Source organism: Nansenia antarctica (assembly GCF_963989245.1).
Source record: "Nansenia antarctica genome assembly, chromosome: 1".
NCBI classification, from domain to species: Eukaryota; Metazoa; Chordata; class Actinopteri; order Argentiniformes; family Microstomatidae; genus Nansenia; species Nansenia antarctica.
Genome location: NC_137674.1, coordinates 35,021,302 through 35,036,534, shown reverse-complemented (window position 1 = coordinate 35,036,534; position 15,233 = coordinate 35,021,302). Strand labels below are relative to the sequence as shown.

Sequence of the window (15,233 nt, the reverse complement as noted above, 5' to 3'; positions counted from 1 at the left end):
AGGCGATATGGCCTCGTGGGACCAAGTACCTCTCGTGCTTTCCGCCAGTGAAATAGAACGCCTCCCGGGCAGTTGCTATGACAACAGAGAAACGATCCCCCTCGCATTCCCTCGTGTCTCCCCTCTGGTTCCTCGGCAACATGTAACACAAGTTCAGGAGAGCACCCAATCCGGAAAGACCTTTGTCGCTCTCTTGTTCGTGTGCACGGAACAATTCTCTTACAAAGATCCCAACAACGGCTTGCTTTTTTTTTTTTAAACGGACTGTTAAGGACTGTTTTCTCTCAAGGAGGATACTTTAAAAATAAAAGTTGCAACACCAACAACAAACATGGAGAATTCCTCTCTTCCTTTTATAGATAAAGACGATCCTCGTCTAAAGCTGCAGGTGGAGAATAGAATAAAAAACATTTTTGTAACGCAATTAGAAGATGCAACAAGGTATGTTACAAGTAACTTTCATAATCATACATTGTGTAATATGTATTACCCTTCAAGGCCTAAAACGAGTTATTTCACGTTTGTTATGTACGTTATCCACGTTATTGTAATTACATTTGAATAACGTCTTTTGCCCTGACATAGATCAGAAGATGAAAATGTCAATCACATAGCCGTTATAACAGAGGTAAGAGGGTAAAATGTTAACAATTACAGTTAGATCTTTGAAATAAGACCAAAACGTAACGGTCTCCTGAACTTTTGTGACTTGCCAGCACCTTTATAGAAGTGGTATGGTGCGCTACAAGGCCCTGACGGAAACGGTTATAAACGATTTCTGCACCATTTTCTGCGCAGACTTCAAGCAGGATCTTGGAGACAGGAGTTAACACGCTGCAGAGGACCCTGGTCCTGAAGAAGCAGGTGAAGGTGGACGAGGTGGACAGGCAGCTGGCTCAGAAACGAGAGGAGTTCAAAGGCCGCATGCAAATCCTGGCGCAGAGGAAGGCCGATCTGGAGGTGAAGCAGCAGGCGGTGAGTTACGGGAGATGATACAATACCAGTTCAATAACAGGGAAGGTGGGTGGAGTGAGAAATTCGAGGACAGGCTCATTGTAATGCGTGGAATGGACTTGTAATGTATAACAATGAGCCTGTCTTCCACTTTCCTCCACTGTTCAACACCACGGACAAAAGAAAGGGGGCACAGATAGCAAAAGGTTTAAAATGGACTCTGAAAACATGAAAGTGGCCTGCTTTAAGCTTACAAACAATGTGTGAATGTATGAATGAATGTATGAATTAACCCTTGGTGGGTTTCTTGGGATTCTCACTCAGATGAAAGACAGAGCGAATAAATTTGAGAAGTTTGTGGAGGACAATGAGGTGAAGCGTCGTCGAGCGCTGAAGAAGTACCAGGCGGCGCGGAAGGAGAGTGGGCTGAGGCAGAGAGAGATGGAGGACCTCACAGAGCAGCTGGAGACACTACAGGCCCGGTGGGGGGGGGGGGGGGCTTTGTAGTACCAAAATCCTTAACTATTAAATTCCATCCGTAACTCATTCAATTACTCTTCACCTAAAACCTTTAATGTCATCCCTACAGACAGCAGTATTTGAAGGAGAGAGTGACCAAGTACAAAATATATGAAGACTACATGCTGAAGATTTTAGATTTTCTCCCTGAGAGTAAGCTGACATTAGACTTCTGTTCAATTAACTGTACTTATATCAAGCCAAACATCATCTGGCATTTTAATGGAGAGATTTGTGACAGGGTCTGGTGAAAAAGTCCTCAAGTAGGGTAAGGTCAACAGATTATGAAAGTGCAGATTGTAAGCTTTCAAATGATGTGTCATACATTGGAATCTGAAAATAGTTGAAGAAGATATTTTAATTTATTATTACACAGGAAAATATTAAAAGTAACATTACACATGTTAAAATGTGTTACAGTTAGACTGGCCTGACTCAGTTGAAACTGGTTTGCAACAGGTTCCTGTTCTGAAACATACATGACAGATACTTGTGCTTATTTGAGTGTTGGTACACCTCAAACCAAATACCGGTGAAACTGGCTCTGAATCAAAACCCACACAAAACAGCTGCTTGTAGCTAGCAGCTAAAAAGGAACATCACTATGAACATCTAACTGCATGTTTAGCACATCACAACATGCTGATAGAACATCAACATGCTAAAAACACATGTCCTAAAACTTCTGTTTGTTTACAAGCAATATCACTCAGTAGCCTACGGCAGACGAGACAGTGAATCCAATTCACAAAATGTATAATATAATAATAATATAAAATATTTAGTGATCCTAAAACTGTTGTTTGTTATATCGAGTGGGCATTTCAACACTTAAACTTTTACTCGTAATATGCCAAAACCCGAAAACACTTTTCTTTTTTTTTGGCCCTTTTCACCAGACCGTGTCACATTAGATTTTTGACTGAGAAACAGTCATTAGGAATTGGTTAAGATGCAGACAGTGCATAATAATAACTGTGTTATAACACGTTTATAGATTATCTGGACTACGGAGCAGACTCCCTGGCCATGCCCATCATCCGCCGCCACGAGACCCTGTTCCTGACCTACCAGGACCTGGTGGGGCGGCTGGCCCGGCTGGTGGAGGAGCTGGACCACGGCCAGCGCCACCTGGAGGGGCTGAGGCAGGAGCACAGCACCGGCAAGCTGGTCAGAGACACACACACCTGTACAAGCTGGTCAGAGACACACACACCTGTACAAGCTGGTCAGAGACACACACACACCTGTATAAGCTGGTCAGAGACACACACACCTGTACAAGCTGGTCAGAGACACACACACCTGTATAAGCTGGTCAGAGACACACACACACCTGTACAAGCTGGTCAGAGACACACACACACCTGTACAAGCTGGTCAGAGACACACACACACCTGTACAAGCTGGTCAGAGACACACACACACCTGTACAAGCTGGTCAGAGACACACACACACCTGTACAAGCTGGTCAGAGACACACACACACCTGTACAAGCTGGTCAGAGACACACACACCTGTACAAGCTGGTCAGAGACACACACACCTGTACAAGCTGGTCAGAGACACACACACCTGTACAAGCTGGTCAGAGACACACACATCTGTACATACCATACTATACATAGATACCTTAATTGCACCGGCAAGCTGGTCAGAGGTCACACGCATGGTCACACGCATAAACACACATGATCTGATTGTCTGATTTAAGTAGTAACTTAACTGTAACTGAGTACAAGTACAAAGACAACGAAATGCAGTTTGGCATCTGACCAGATCAAGTGCAATAGTGCATTATGCAAAAGACATCTACCTATGGTGAAGAACACTGGGCCACATATGTATTTTGATTCATATATGAATTTCGGGCCAGGATGAATGGTGATTTCTCTCTCTCTCTCTCTACGTGTGGCAGATGGCTAACAGAGAACTGTCTGAGCTGCAGACCCAGTGGGACCGAGCCAAGGAGAAGAACAAGGAGAGGGAGATGAACCTGCACATGCACCAAGGCCAGTCCAGAGACCAGGTACGACCCCCACCCCCTAGCCCTAACCCTAACCCCCCCCCCCCCATGACTCTAAATGGGAAGTGACCTCTCAGATGAAAGTGCTTTATATGTGCTGTGGTGTAACTCCATGATGATGATGTCTTTGGCCCAATCCCAATTCACCCCTTGGTCCTACCACTTAGCCCTACCCCTCTGTTCTTCAAGCCGAAAAGCGAGTGGCACTCCAAAACGAGGGGTAGAGGTAAAAATTAGAAATGGGATTGGGCCTTTGTGATAAATACAGTCTCTTGACAGGTTGAAGAGGCCGGGAGCCTGCTGATAGCTGTGAAGAACCTTGGAGAGCAGTGCCACTTCCATCACTACGGGCCTTTGGAAGGGATGGACATGTCGATGATGATGGACATGATAAAGGTGATATATGTGGTCCTTTGTGGCTCAGTTGGTAGAGCATGCCGCTAAAAACGCTTAGGTTGTGGCTTGTGGGTTTGATTCCCGCTGGGACCATATATACTGAAATGTATGCACTCTATATCCTATATCCTTTATTTCTTTCTTATCATATTACGCACTGTTTATTCATATTCATAGTTGTCAAAACTCTCTCAAGTTGTATGGTTTAATTTCAGGAGTTTATTCTGGACAAGGCCGACACAGTGAAGAGAGCCACGCGGGTGATGGACTCAGGGTCTGCTCTAACGAGTGTCACAGCGTTGTCAGACAGAAGACAGAAAGGATCAGGAAGGATGTCGAAAAACATCACCAGTAAAACACAGCTGAAAAGCACCAGTAAAATCAGTGGGAAGAGTGGGCTGTCGAGTCGATGAACGCTGCGTAGAAGGACTTTGGACTTGAGAAGGACTTTGGACACATTTTCCCACCACTGATTTAATATAGCTCAGGCTTTGGGTTTTAAAGAGCTTGAACGTTGTTTGCTTTATTTATTCAGGAGGAACTATTCTACTTCTCATTTAGGGTTTGGACAAAATGCCTTGTCATTCTATTGTATTAATAAAACTGTTCACTGGTTGTTGTTGTTGTCTATGAACTTGAGGGCCTTCCATTGATGCTCCTGTGAGTGTGACAAACAAATGTAACCTTTGTGGATACTTCGGGGAGATTCTTTGCGACAACAAACATCCACTTCTAGAGAGATTGCGGTAGTGTTCCTTTAAACACAAAGCACGTGGTAGATGTAAATATCCGGTTGCTACTGGCTGCGTTCGTAAACGCGCTCTGGAAATCTGATTAGCACTCACGGAGTGCCTCTCGTCCAATCAAATCCACGTGATCCCTTTGTGACGTTGAACCCAGTGTGCGCTCTGGCGCTCTCGAAGCGAGTTTACGAACGCAGCCACAATTTCTCAAAAATGACACAATTCTAGAATGGCTGATGTAGCGTCGTTCTGTTACTTTGTTACGCACGGTGTTTTATCTTACCACGGGTGATACAGGATGACAAACACAGAAGAAACATCGAAGCGTAGTGGATTATCTTTGTGGCATTAAGCCTTAAGTTACATGTTCCTGGAGCCGGACATCGAATAATTCGGCTTCGAGAATGGTAGGAATGGTAGGGGGGGGTTGTTATTTTTCCTCTTGCCAATACATGTAATTAGCGTCAGTGGTTATTGCTTATAACATCATATAACACGTATATGACTATGTTCTTCGCAGACCGAGACTCGGCCGTTTGTTTCAAAAAGAGAGGAGATCTCTGCCTTGATGTTTGAACGCTCAGAGGACAGTAAATATCAGGTATGGTCGCTCGAGGGTCTCTGCCCTTATCTCACATAAGCGCCTATAGTCTCGCGAGACTATCTGCATCATGGTGACAATGTAATGAATGTATAGTATTGGATTTGTCCAATTGTATTCTAACTATTTTTATTATTATTTCTACTATGGTTTTGTAGGAGATATGCAGACAGTTTACATCCATGAGGAAAATCCGGGGAGATGGCAATTGTTTTTACAGAGCCCTATGCTTTGGACATCTGGAATCAATGTTACAAAATGACAGGTCCTTGCAAAGGTATGTTCCATTACGTTATTTTTATGCGTAGGTGCGTTCACAGAATGTTTTGGATTCCAGGAATGTGCCTCTACCTGAGAGTGTGTTGAGACATCTACCCCTGTACTGTCCCTCCAGAGACATCTTCTACCCCCTGTACTGTCCCTCCTGAGACATCTACCACCCCCTGTACGGTTTCTCCTGAGACATCTACTACCCCCCTGTACTGTGTTCCTGAGATATCTACTACCCCCCTGTACTGTCCCTCCTGAGACATCTACTACCCCCCTGTACTGTCCCTCCTGAGACATCTACTACCCCTGGCCTGTACTGTCCCTCCTGAGACATCTACTACCCCTGGCCTGTACTGTCCCCCCTGAGACATCTACTACCCCCCTGTAGTTTCTCCTGTGTCATAAGAAAAAGTAATAATAATATCTTCCTTCTTCTAGTACAACAACTGCCAATGGCCCCAGGCCAAAGCATAGATTACTTTTCCTGCTATGACTGGTGGAAAGATGATTCACTTACATAGTCGAAAGTATTGATTTTAAGTCGCTTTGGAGGTTAATAAGGCGTCTGCTAAATGCCAAAAATTTAATAAATAAATAAATAATAATGTTGTCAATTCTGTATTTCAGGTTCAAAGAAACAGTGGTGCAGAGTGGTAAAGAGTTACTGTCTGCAGGCTTCGATGAAAGCTCTTTCAAAGACTTGCTCAACGGGGTACGCTTGCATCATATCTTTAAACACTCAAATTCACCACCTTTGTTTTGGCCCCCCATCTGGCCCCCTCCTACCTTGCTGACCTCGTCCCCCTCCAAACCCCCTCCCGCTGCCTCAGGTCTGACGACCAAACCACCCTCAAGACCACCAGGACCAAGCTCCCCGTCCCTCTGGAACACCCTCCCCAACCACATCAGACAGGCCAATACCCTCCCAACATTTAAACAGGCCCTCAAAACCCACCTCTTCTAGCTTGCCTTCACCAGTTAACCCTCTCCCCCTCCCCTTCCCATGTGTCCCCATCTCTACCTTAATTAGGCCCCTATACTTTCTTTTATTTATTGTTTCTTTTTATTATTACTACTCAATCTTTTCAGTTTGGAGAGCAGTGCTCAGAAATGCTCAGGATCCTTAAAATAGCTGTATGTAATTCCGGCCTCCTGAGGTAAACTATCGGATGTTTTATCTTCTAGTTTGTAGACGTTGTGGAACAATGTGAAGCTGACGACCAAGGGGACGTGTTACGGAGGCTCTTCAACGAGCCGACTACCTCAGACAGCGTGGTCCAGTACCTCCGCCTGCTCACCTCCGCCTACCTGCAGAACCACGCTGACTTCTTCCAACACTTCGTAGAGGCGCCTAGTCTGAAGGTTTACTGTGCTCAGGTCAGTGCTCTGAAGGAGGTCTATGCTGCCCTCTGGTGGCGGTGCAATAAAATAAAAGGAATAGAGGGGGGGGGGGGGGGGGTGTGTATGAGTAAGGGAAAATCCACGCTGATATGAAAACTGAATTAACTTCGCTAATCTTCCTTTAGCGGCGTTGATGGAATTCCCCCCCAGATGTGACAAAACCAACATCAACATGTTCCAACACAGAATTCTGGTTTAGTCAGGTGTTATGATGACATCATTTCCTGTCTTTGTCTCGGTCTTGTACAGGAAGTGGAAACCATGGCGATGGAGTGTGACCACGTGGATATCCTAGCGCTTGTGGAGGCCCTGGGGTTGAGCATCCATATTGTTTCCATGGAGGGGGGTGAGGGACAGCCCCTGGCCCACCACACCATTCCAGAAGGTGCAGCAGAGCCATCCCTGCACCTGCTCTACAAGACCTCCCACTATGACATTCTGTACCAACAAGGTCCCCACTGAGAGGCCTGCTACAGGCCTGCTACAGGGGGGGTATTCCATTAACGTCGCTTAAGGAAAATCTAGGCTTATTTCGATAAATCTCACAAGACTTATCAAAATAAGCCTAGATTTTCCTTTAGTGACATTGATGCAATACTCCCCAGGCCTCCATCTATCTCAGGGTTGCTTTCCAGTGTTACATTAAACATTTCATAACCTGTACATTGTACGTCCAGGAAAATAGGCTAACAAAACTTTTAATTTTGTATTGTTCATTTCTCATATTTTGACTCTGCTAAACGTTCTAGCGCGACCAGATAAAAAAAAAAAAAAAAAGCTGACAAGACTGATGTTTTCTTAAAATAATTGTACAATTATAATCGACAATTGCAGTGTTTTAACATTTACATAAATCCAAACTCAAGACAGTCTTAATCGCTAAAGTACTCAGTATCATTTCTTCTGCTTCTTCTTTTGTTTTTGTTTCTCTTTCTGATCCCTCTGTATGGTGATACTGTCAAAAGCACTTTCCACCCCGGCCAGGGGCATGTGGGGCAGGGACAGCTTGCCCATCTGTGTAGGGTACTTGGTCCTCATCACGTTCTTGAACACAGACTGGGACAGCAGGTACTGCATGTGCTTCTTCATTCCCTTCACCATGTTCTTCTGCTGCCTCTCATCCTCCTCGTCCTTCCATCCCCCTGAGAGGAAGAAAACAGTGTTAACTGTCACTTAGATTTAACTGTTACTTTCAAATTTGAAATAAGATTTGACAGTTGGTGATGTGGTGTTCTACAGCCAATCTTTTTAGGACATTTTAGTTCCTTTCCTCCTTTTTTTGGGTTTTTCTTTCAGCCCTCTAGTGCCGAACATAAAACTGAAAAAGAGTGTCATTAGTAGGTCATTTGAACCCCGAGGCGGCACTTTTAGTAGGTAAAAAGGCACGGCTGTTCTAGTGTTAATCCTCCCAGCGTCAAGAGAGATCAGGAGATTAGTGGTGAGGCCCCCCTCTCCTAGCTGCTGTTCTCAGGTCTTCTTACCCAGCAGAAGTTCTTCGTCCAGCTCCACCTCCAGCGCATCTGCTGCCTTTTTGAACCAGGAGTTGTGGTGCTTCTCTTTGCTGTTGTGGAACTCGACCTTCTCGATCTTCCTGGCTAGGTTGACTCGCTCCTGTGAAGGCGCACGCATAACAACATCATATTAGAGAACACAGAATTATCAAAATAATCACTCTGAGCAGATTAATTACCAATCCAAGCAATATATGCTATATGTCCAGTGTTTCCCATCTATAGATGAGACTGTGGCAGGCCGCCATAGTCTAATTTGTGCCACCATAGTGTCATAACGACCCAAATGTCTTGCGCTGTTACGGAAAGTAGGGTTGGGCGGTTATACCGTATAACACAGTTTTTGAAAATAGCAACAGTATTTGTCGGTACACCATCCTAAATTGCGATATATATAATAAACACCTTTTGTAAACAATGTCATTTGTCAAATAAATAACCTGTCAAAAAAAGACGTGTCACATAGGGTTTGGCGCTATTATGGTAATACTGTAAGCTGCAGTATTTGAAAATAGCAACAGTGTCAATACCGTCAGTAAAAAAATAAATAAAAAAATACTTGGACCGTGGTCTCACAAAATCCTGTGGGAAACCCTGTATACGCCTCTGAAACCCTGTATACGTTTCTATACTGATGCTGCTGTACCTTGATGGCTGCCATGCATTTGCCCTGGATGGGGAACATGGGCACCTCGTCGTCCTCCTTCCCCAGGGTCCGGTAGATCTTCTTGAAGTTCATCATGTCGTCCGGGCCGATCAGCAGCAGACTGAGGCCCTGTCTGGCCGCTCGCGCTGTCCGCCCGCTACGGTGCACGTACGTCTCAGAGGTCCTGGGAACCTGCAGATGGGTTATATACAGGTTATATTCAGTTAGATAGGTTATATACAGGTTATATACAGTTAGATATAGTGGTTATATACAGTTAGATAGGTTATATACAGGTTATATACAGTTAGATATAGTGGTTATATACAGTTAGATAGGTTATATACAGGTTATATACAGTTAGATAGGTTACAGGTTATATACAGTTAGATAGGTTGTATACAGGTTATATACAAGTTATATACGGTGCCCAAAGAACACTAAATGCTTCTCTGTCCCGTTAGTTACGCAGGGCACTGTGCATCATGGGTCAGAGGGCGTACCTGGTAATGGATGACATGTTGAACATTTGGGATGTCCAGCCCTCTGGCAGCCACGTCTGTGGTCAGGAGCACACAGCTGTCAGAAACAACACACAGTTATTAAACACAGTTATTAAAGAGCGAACGAGGTCAATACGCTCATCCACCTGACCATAACAGAACACCGTCCCAAAATAAAACATCTGGTTTTGGCTATTTAAAAGTGGCAGATCGTTAATATATAACACGTTAAATGTTATAATATATTGGAAAAGAAGAGAACACACACCGCAGACAACTTGGGAAAGGTGCTGGCAACAGAAAAAAATACTATTAAAAGGAGTAAAACACACTAGTTCCAGATGCAAAAAAGTGTAGATTTAATATGACAACGGTTTCGGCCGTAGCCTGTCAAGTCTTACAAAGGCTATGGCCGAAACCGGCTTCTACTCCTTTTAATAATACATGTTATAATATATACATATAAATGTAAAAAAAATGAATATATATATAAATGTATATATCTAGGTCCTACATAACATAAATAATTGTGCAAAACCAAAACACAGACTGCACGTCGTGCTTCTATGCCTTACTGGTCCCTCTCTGCGAACCGCTCCAGGTTCTTGAGGCGCTGCTTCTGGTGCATGTTGGCGTGCAGCGGCAGCGGGGTGCGGTCCATGACGACCAGCAGGGAGTTCAGCCGCTTGATGCAGTCGATGCTGTTTGCGAACACCATGGTCCGGCCCGGGTACTGGAGCAGGAAGTAGTACAGGTAGAAGTCCTTCTCCTCCTTCTCGCAGTGGATCCGCGTCTCCGTCAGGGTCTCGACGGTTGCCTCCTTCCGTGTCAGGTCGATGACTTTGGGCTTGTTCTTGATGCCCACCTTCCGCATGAGGACCTCCACCTTGCTCCGCTGGTCCAGCTTCTTGGCCTTCTTCTGCAGCACGCGGGTGGGCAGGCTGTGGGCCATGGTCAGGGTGGCGGAGAACACGAACGTCTGCCTCTTGGGGTTGAACTGGACCGTGTTCAGCATCTCCAGCAGACTCTCCAGCTCGGCGAAGTGGCCCTTCTCCACCATGCGGTCCGCTTCGTCGATGACCAGGCATCTATAAATCAATCAAATCTTAATTTATATAATAATAATAATAATAATATTATTGGCAGGGTTAGGGGAGATGGTTAGGGGTAGGGAAGGTTGTATGCATGGGAGAACAGGTAGGTTTTGAGGTGCAACAAGTCATGCATTGAATGCAACTCCAAGTGCTGAACATAAAAACAATAGTAAATAAACAATACAATAAAACAAGAGGTAGGAGATATAGAAATAGACTAAATAAACACACGACACAATAAAACAAGAAATAGGAGATAAGAAATAGGGGTAAAAGTGCAAGTTGACATAGACACTAGATAAAAGCCAGGCTAAAAAGGTGTGTTCTAAGCTATCCACGATAGCCACACTCTCTGCCACCCTCGAGTAACTATAAAGGGATGTTTTAAATATCAGCATACTTAAAAAATCACACCATTGGTATTCTTATGTTGATGTTTCCAGTATGTAATGAAATGACTGAGCCAGGTGTGTAAGTTACCTGAGCTGCCTCAGGTTCACCAGGTGTGGATGCCTCTCTTTGATCAGCTCCCACAGCCGTCCTGGCGTGGCGATGACGATCTCAGGCCTGCGCTTCAGCCTCCTGTCCTGCTTCTGCTGAGACATCCCTCCCACAATAATCGCTGTTTTTATACCTGCAGGAAGGAAAACCTCATGGTTATATTTCAGACATTCCAAGCTTTATGGAATTTGATTAAAAAACCTCGGAAATGAAATCTTTGAAAATAAAATCTATGATTTTTTCTTTGTCTTTTCTTTTTCAAATCTGGGCTTTATCAAATTTGGGCTTAAGTGCTGTATGGTTCATGATATAATATTAATAGATTTCTTATCTCATTAGACTAAACAATCCAACAAACGTTTTGCAAATGTTTTGCTCGTGGTAGTGGGGGGGGACACGTTTTTGTCATACGAGTTCATTTTCAGAACTAGTGACTGTAACATCTCTTTAATAACTGATCAGTCAGCTTCACCCTCGTCAGACACTCACCAGTGAACTTGGCCACGGCGTCGATGTGGTCCTTCACCTGTACCGCCAGTTCCCTGGTCGGGGTGAGGACCAACCCCAGCAGAGGCTGCTTCTGACTGGCTCTCAGCGACGACTCCGCTTCAGCCGCGGTGTCGAAGTCAAACTCCATGTTATCGATGACTTTGACACACCCGATCTTCCCAGAGTCATCCTCCTCGTCCAGAAGTATTTCTTCTTCATCATCATGGACATCGTCGTCATCATCATTGCCACCTTTGTCTTGTTTTGCCATGTCTTCTTCACCATCATCTTCCTCTTGGTCCTCCTTCTGCTCCTGATCCTCCGGTCCTGTAGAAGCTTCCGACTTCAGGTCTGTGGAGATACTTGTTGCCTCCACAGTTCCCGGCTCCTCAGGGTGGTCTGCGGGGGGCAGGTATATGCTCTCCACCTGGGGGGTCGGTGGTTGTTCAGTCTGGTCCTCCGTCGCCCCCTTCCTCCACTCCAGGATGGTATGGATCATGGGAATGCCGAACGACAGCGTCTTACCACTTCCTGTAAACAAAGAAGATAACGACAAACACAAGCTGAACAACTGGAAAAGCCTTTAGCACTGTGAATGGTTCACAAACTGTTAATAATCAATCAATCAATCAATTAATAAATTAATAAATTAATCAATCAAACTTCATTTATATAGCACAAGTCATTCAATGCAACTCCAAGTGCTGAACATAAAAACAATAGTAAATAAACTACAATACAATAAAACAAAATGTAGGAGATACGAAAAATAGATAAAATAAATACAACACAATAAAACCAGGAACAAAACAAGAAATGGGAGATAAAAATAGGCTTATTAAGCTTGAAATAAACAGGTTACCGTATACACAAACCCCCCAAGAAGATCTTACCGGTCTCAGCTGCCCCCACTATGTCCATGTGATCTCTGATCGCAGGAGGCAACGCCAGGGCTTGGATGGGAGTGGGCGACCCGAAGCCCAGACTGCTGAGTGCCTGCAGCACCGGGCCCGGGACGAACAGACCCTTCCAGGCCGACACATCTGCTTTGCGGTCCACAGAGCCACCGACGTTGCCCCAGTTCTTCTGCTTCTTGGGCTGTTTTTTTGCCCGTTTATCTTGAGAGGCTGGAGACGCTGTTGTTTGAGGTCCTTGTCCGGTCTGAGACTGCTCTTCTGTCTGAGGCTCCTGTTCTGTCTGTTTTTCTACCTTTCCTTTCTTCTTCTTCTTCTTCTGCCTAGTTTTCTTCTTCTTTTTGTCAGTGGTCTTTTCACTGTCTGGTTGTGGCTGACTGTCTTTCTCAGGGCACTCAACTGCAGCTTGTGAGACACCTTCCTTTCCAGCTACCTCTGTCTCCTCTGCTTTCTCTGAGCTGTTTTCAGGGTTTGGGACCTCTCTTTCCTTGCCACCCTCCTCCTTCTCATCTGTTTTCTCTGAGGTGTTCTCAGGGTTTGGGACCCCACCTCCCTTTCCACCCTCCCCCTTCTCATCTGCTTTCTCTGGGCTGTTTTCAGGGTTTGGGACCTCGACTTCGCTCACTTCTGTTTTGTCTTCGCTAACTGCAGGGACGTCGTTGTCCTGTTTGTTTGGATCCTCCTGAACTGTGTTCTTCTTCTTCCTCTTCTTCTTCTTCTTCGCTGGTGGGTTTTCAGACGTTTCGGTTTTGTCGCTCCCCCCCTCCTCTCCGGCCTCCTGTTCCCTCCCTACATCCTCCGCAACCTCACTCGCTTTTCTTTTCTTGGCTTTTTTCTTTTCCTTCTCTTTTTCTTTTTTCTTTTGTGCTTTCTCAATCTTCCTCTGTGTCTCGTTCTCGGTCACAGCTGCAGACTTGACAGAGTCGATCAGGCGGTAGTCTGTCAGCTCCTCGAAACACACCAGCCCCCCCAACCCCTCCTCGGAGAAGAGGCTGGGGTCAAGCTCAATGGTTTTCCAGCTGCCCTTCACTTGGATCCCCCGTTTGGTCGGCCTCAGCTTGGCAGGCCGTTTATTCCTCATCGGACCCGTCTTGGTCTTAATGTTCCTCATGTTCCTACAAAAATGATCAAAACAGATTTATGACACAGTCTGTTCATTTGATCCGTATGTCGGCAACCAATCAAAATGTTCTGACTTTTCTTTTGAAACACGCAACTACGTTTCAACGTTGTTGAGAATCACAACACAAACTAGTCGCTAGTTGAGCCAAAATACTGCAACGCAATGGATTGGGTGAGTAATCCCCCACTGCTACCTAGTTAACTATAACACTACTTTACATTGCTAGCAGGCTCACAAAACAAACGGTGTTAGTTGACTATGTCATGCGATGTGTCATTGATTTTCAACAACGCAGAAATGTATTCACATTTTTCGAAAGAAAAGTCTGATCATTACATCGGATCCCGGCATGAGTACCAAAGCATTAGAGCGTGACACATTGTCATGATGGAACATGTCAACGATGGTGGAGGGGTAAGACAACTAAAGCAACTTCACAGAGTCACCTTGATCATAATAACATAGGCTTTCTCTGTGTACCACATGTACAAAAGAAGAGATTTGGTGAGGCGGCATTCTCATTTTATACACCCAGATTGTGGAATGCACTGCCAGTTTAGCAAATATCAATATCAAATATCAAGTCAAGACTAAAAACCCATCTTATTAATATTGCCTTTAAATTACCAAATCATTAAATGATGGTTATAGTGATTAAAGCACTTTGAGCTGCAACGTTTCCAGGAAAAGTGCTATACGGTTATTATTATAATTATAATAATTATACCGGTAATTATTATTATAAGGAAGATGCTCTGATCTTGCATTACCGTAATAATCATGGCAATGTTGTACTATAAATATATGATCATCATGGCAACACGCTAACCAGTTGTAGGTAGGAAATAAAAGCAGCTTTAAGTGAAGCTTTATAACCAGTCTTTAATTTAACGGCATCCTAATATGTATGAACACAAGAACAGTAGTATGTAAGAACATCCTAACTGCCATAACTGGAAAGTTATCTTGACAGATTTAACACAGACCAGCAGCAGAACGACGTTAGCTAGTGTGCGTGGGAGGTCGTTTTAAAACTCTCATCGCAGCATCATAGGGCACAGAACAGAGATTTAAACCAGTTAAGTTAGTTAAAGTAGATTAAATCAATGGATAAATAAACATGTCGTACCTTTGATTGCGTACACGTCGTCGGGACGTTCCTATGAAACAACACACGAGCTGACTGGACTGGACTCACGCATGACACGAGGGCGCAGCCATGATGGTTGTGATCACGTGGTTTGAAAAACTTTATTAGCAGCCTACCAGTGACCATGAGACCACTTCTGCATTAATGGGTCTGGGTTTGCTTTATGAATGTCATGTCATTCTCAATCTTAGTTTTCAATATAATAAGTTAATTATATATATATTTAAATATATATTTATAGTTATATATTATGTTATGGCACATGTGGGGATACGGTACATGTGGGAAAACTAGGGTTAGGGTTAGGTGCTAGGGTGCTAGGGTTAGGGGTAGGGGTAGGGTTAGACATGCCAGCATGTACCAAGTCGACGTAGCACCTAACCCTAGTT

At 44.4% G+C, this 15,233-nt stretch overlaps 3 protein-coding genes across 3 annotated transcripts; 2 read left to right on the top strand and 1 right to left on the bottom strand.

The window, feature by feature from the left end:
• Positions 1 to 331: 331 nt before the first annotated feature.
• Positions 332 to 4,311, top strand: ccdc197 (coiled-coil domain containing 197; the record flags this gene model as incomplete). Its single annotated transcript, XM_080550603.1, has 9 exons — positions 332 to 441; positions 586 to 628; positions 799 to 975; positions 1,279 to 1,436; positions 1,544 to 1,626; positions 2,471 to 2,643; positions 3,395 to 3,505; positions 3,782 to 3,898; positions 4,114 to 4,311. 9 exons carry the CDS (start codon positions 332 to 334, stop codon positions 4,309 to 4,311), a joined length of 1,170 nt encoding a protein of 389 aa, XP_080406729.1.
• Positions 4,312 to 4,877: 566 nt separating this feature from the next.
• LOC308163882 (ubiquitin thioesterase OTUB2-like) lies at positions 4,878 to 7,649 on the top strand. The gene is made up of 6 exons (XM_080538061.1): positions 4,878 to 5,048; positions 5,162 to 5,242; positions 5,401 to 5,519; positions 6,140 to 6,224; positions 6,698 to 6,889; positions 7,163 to 7,649. Exons 1-6 carry the CDS (start codon positions 5,046 to 5,048, stop codon positions 7,373 to 7,375), a joined length of 693 nt encoding a protein of 230 aa, XP_080394187.1. The 5' UTR covers positions 4,878 to 5,045; the 3' UTR covers positions 7,376 to 7,649.
• Positions 7,650 to 7,659: 10 nt separating this feature from the next.
• On the bottom strand, positions 7,660 to 14,954 carry ddx24 (DEAD (Asp-Glu-Ala-Asp) box helicase 24). The gene is made up of 9 exons (XM_080538052.1): positions 14,824 to 14,954; positions 12,551 to 13,686; positions 11,658 to 12,188; positions 11,148 to 11,301; positions 10,149 to 10,661; positions 9,574 to 9,649; positions 9,071 to 9,262; positions 8,395 to 8,524; positions 7,660 to 8,055 (listed from the first exon to the last, which is right to left on the bottom strand). The coding sequence occupies exons 2-9, from the start codon at positions 13,680 to 13,682 to the stop codon at positions 7,808 to 7,810; spliced, it is 2,976 nt and encodes a 991-aa protein (XP_080394178.1). The 5' UTR covers positions 13,683 to 13,686; positions 14,824 to 14,954; the 3' UTR covers positions 7,660 to 7,807.
• Between the last annotated feature and the right edge of the window lie 279 nt (positions 14,955 to 15,233).

Coding starts and splice junctions, on each gene's coding strand:
- LOC308163882 (XM_080538061.1), top strand. Junction 5,243..5,400: donor CAGAGGACAGTAAATATCAG/GTATGGTCGCTC, acceptor ATGGTTTTGTAG/GAGATATGCAGACAGTTTAC. Junction 6,890..7,162: donor TGAAGGTTTACTGTGCTCAG/GTCAGTGCTCTG, acceptor GGTCTTGTACAG/GAAGTGGAAACCATGGCGAT.
- ddx24 (XM_080538052.1), bottom strand. CDS start 13,682: ATGAGGAACATTAAGACCAAGACGGGTCCGATGAGGAATAAACGGCCT. Junction 10,662..11,147: donor GTGAACCTGAGGCAGCTCAG/GTAACTTACACA, acceptor ATTGATTTATAG/ATGCCTGGTCATCGACGAAG. Junction 8,056..8,394: donor GGACGAAGAACTTCTGCTGG/GTAAGAAGACCT, acceptor TCTTCCTCTCAG/GGGGATGGAAGGACGAGGAG.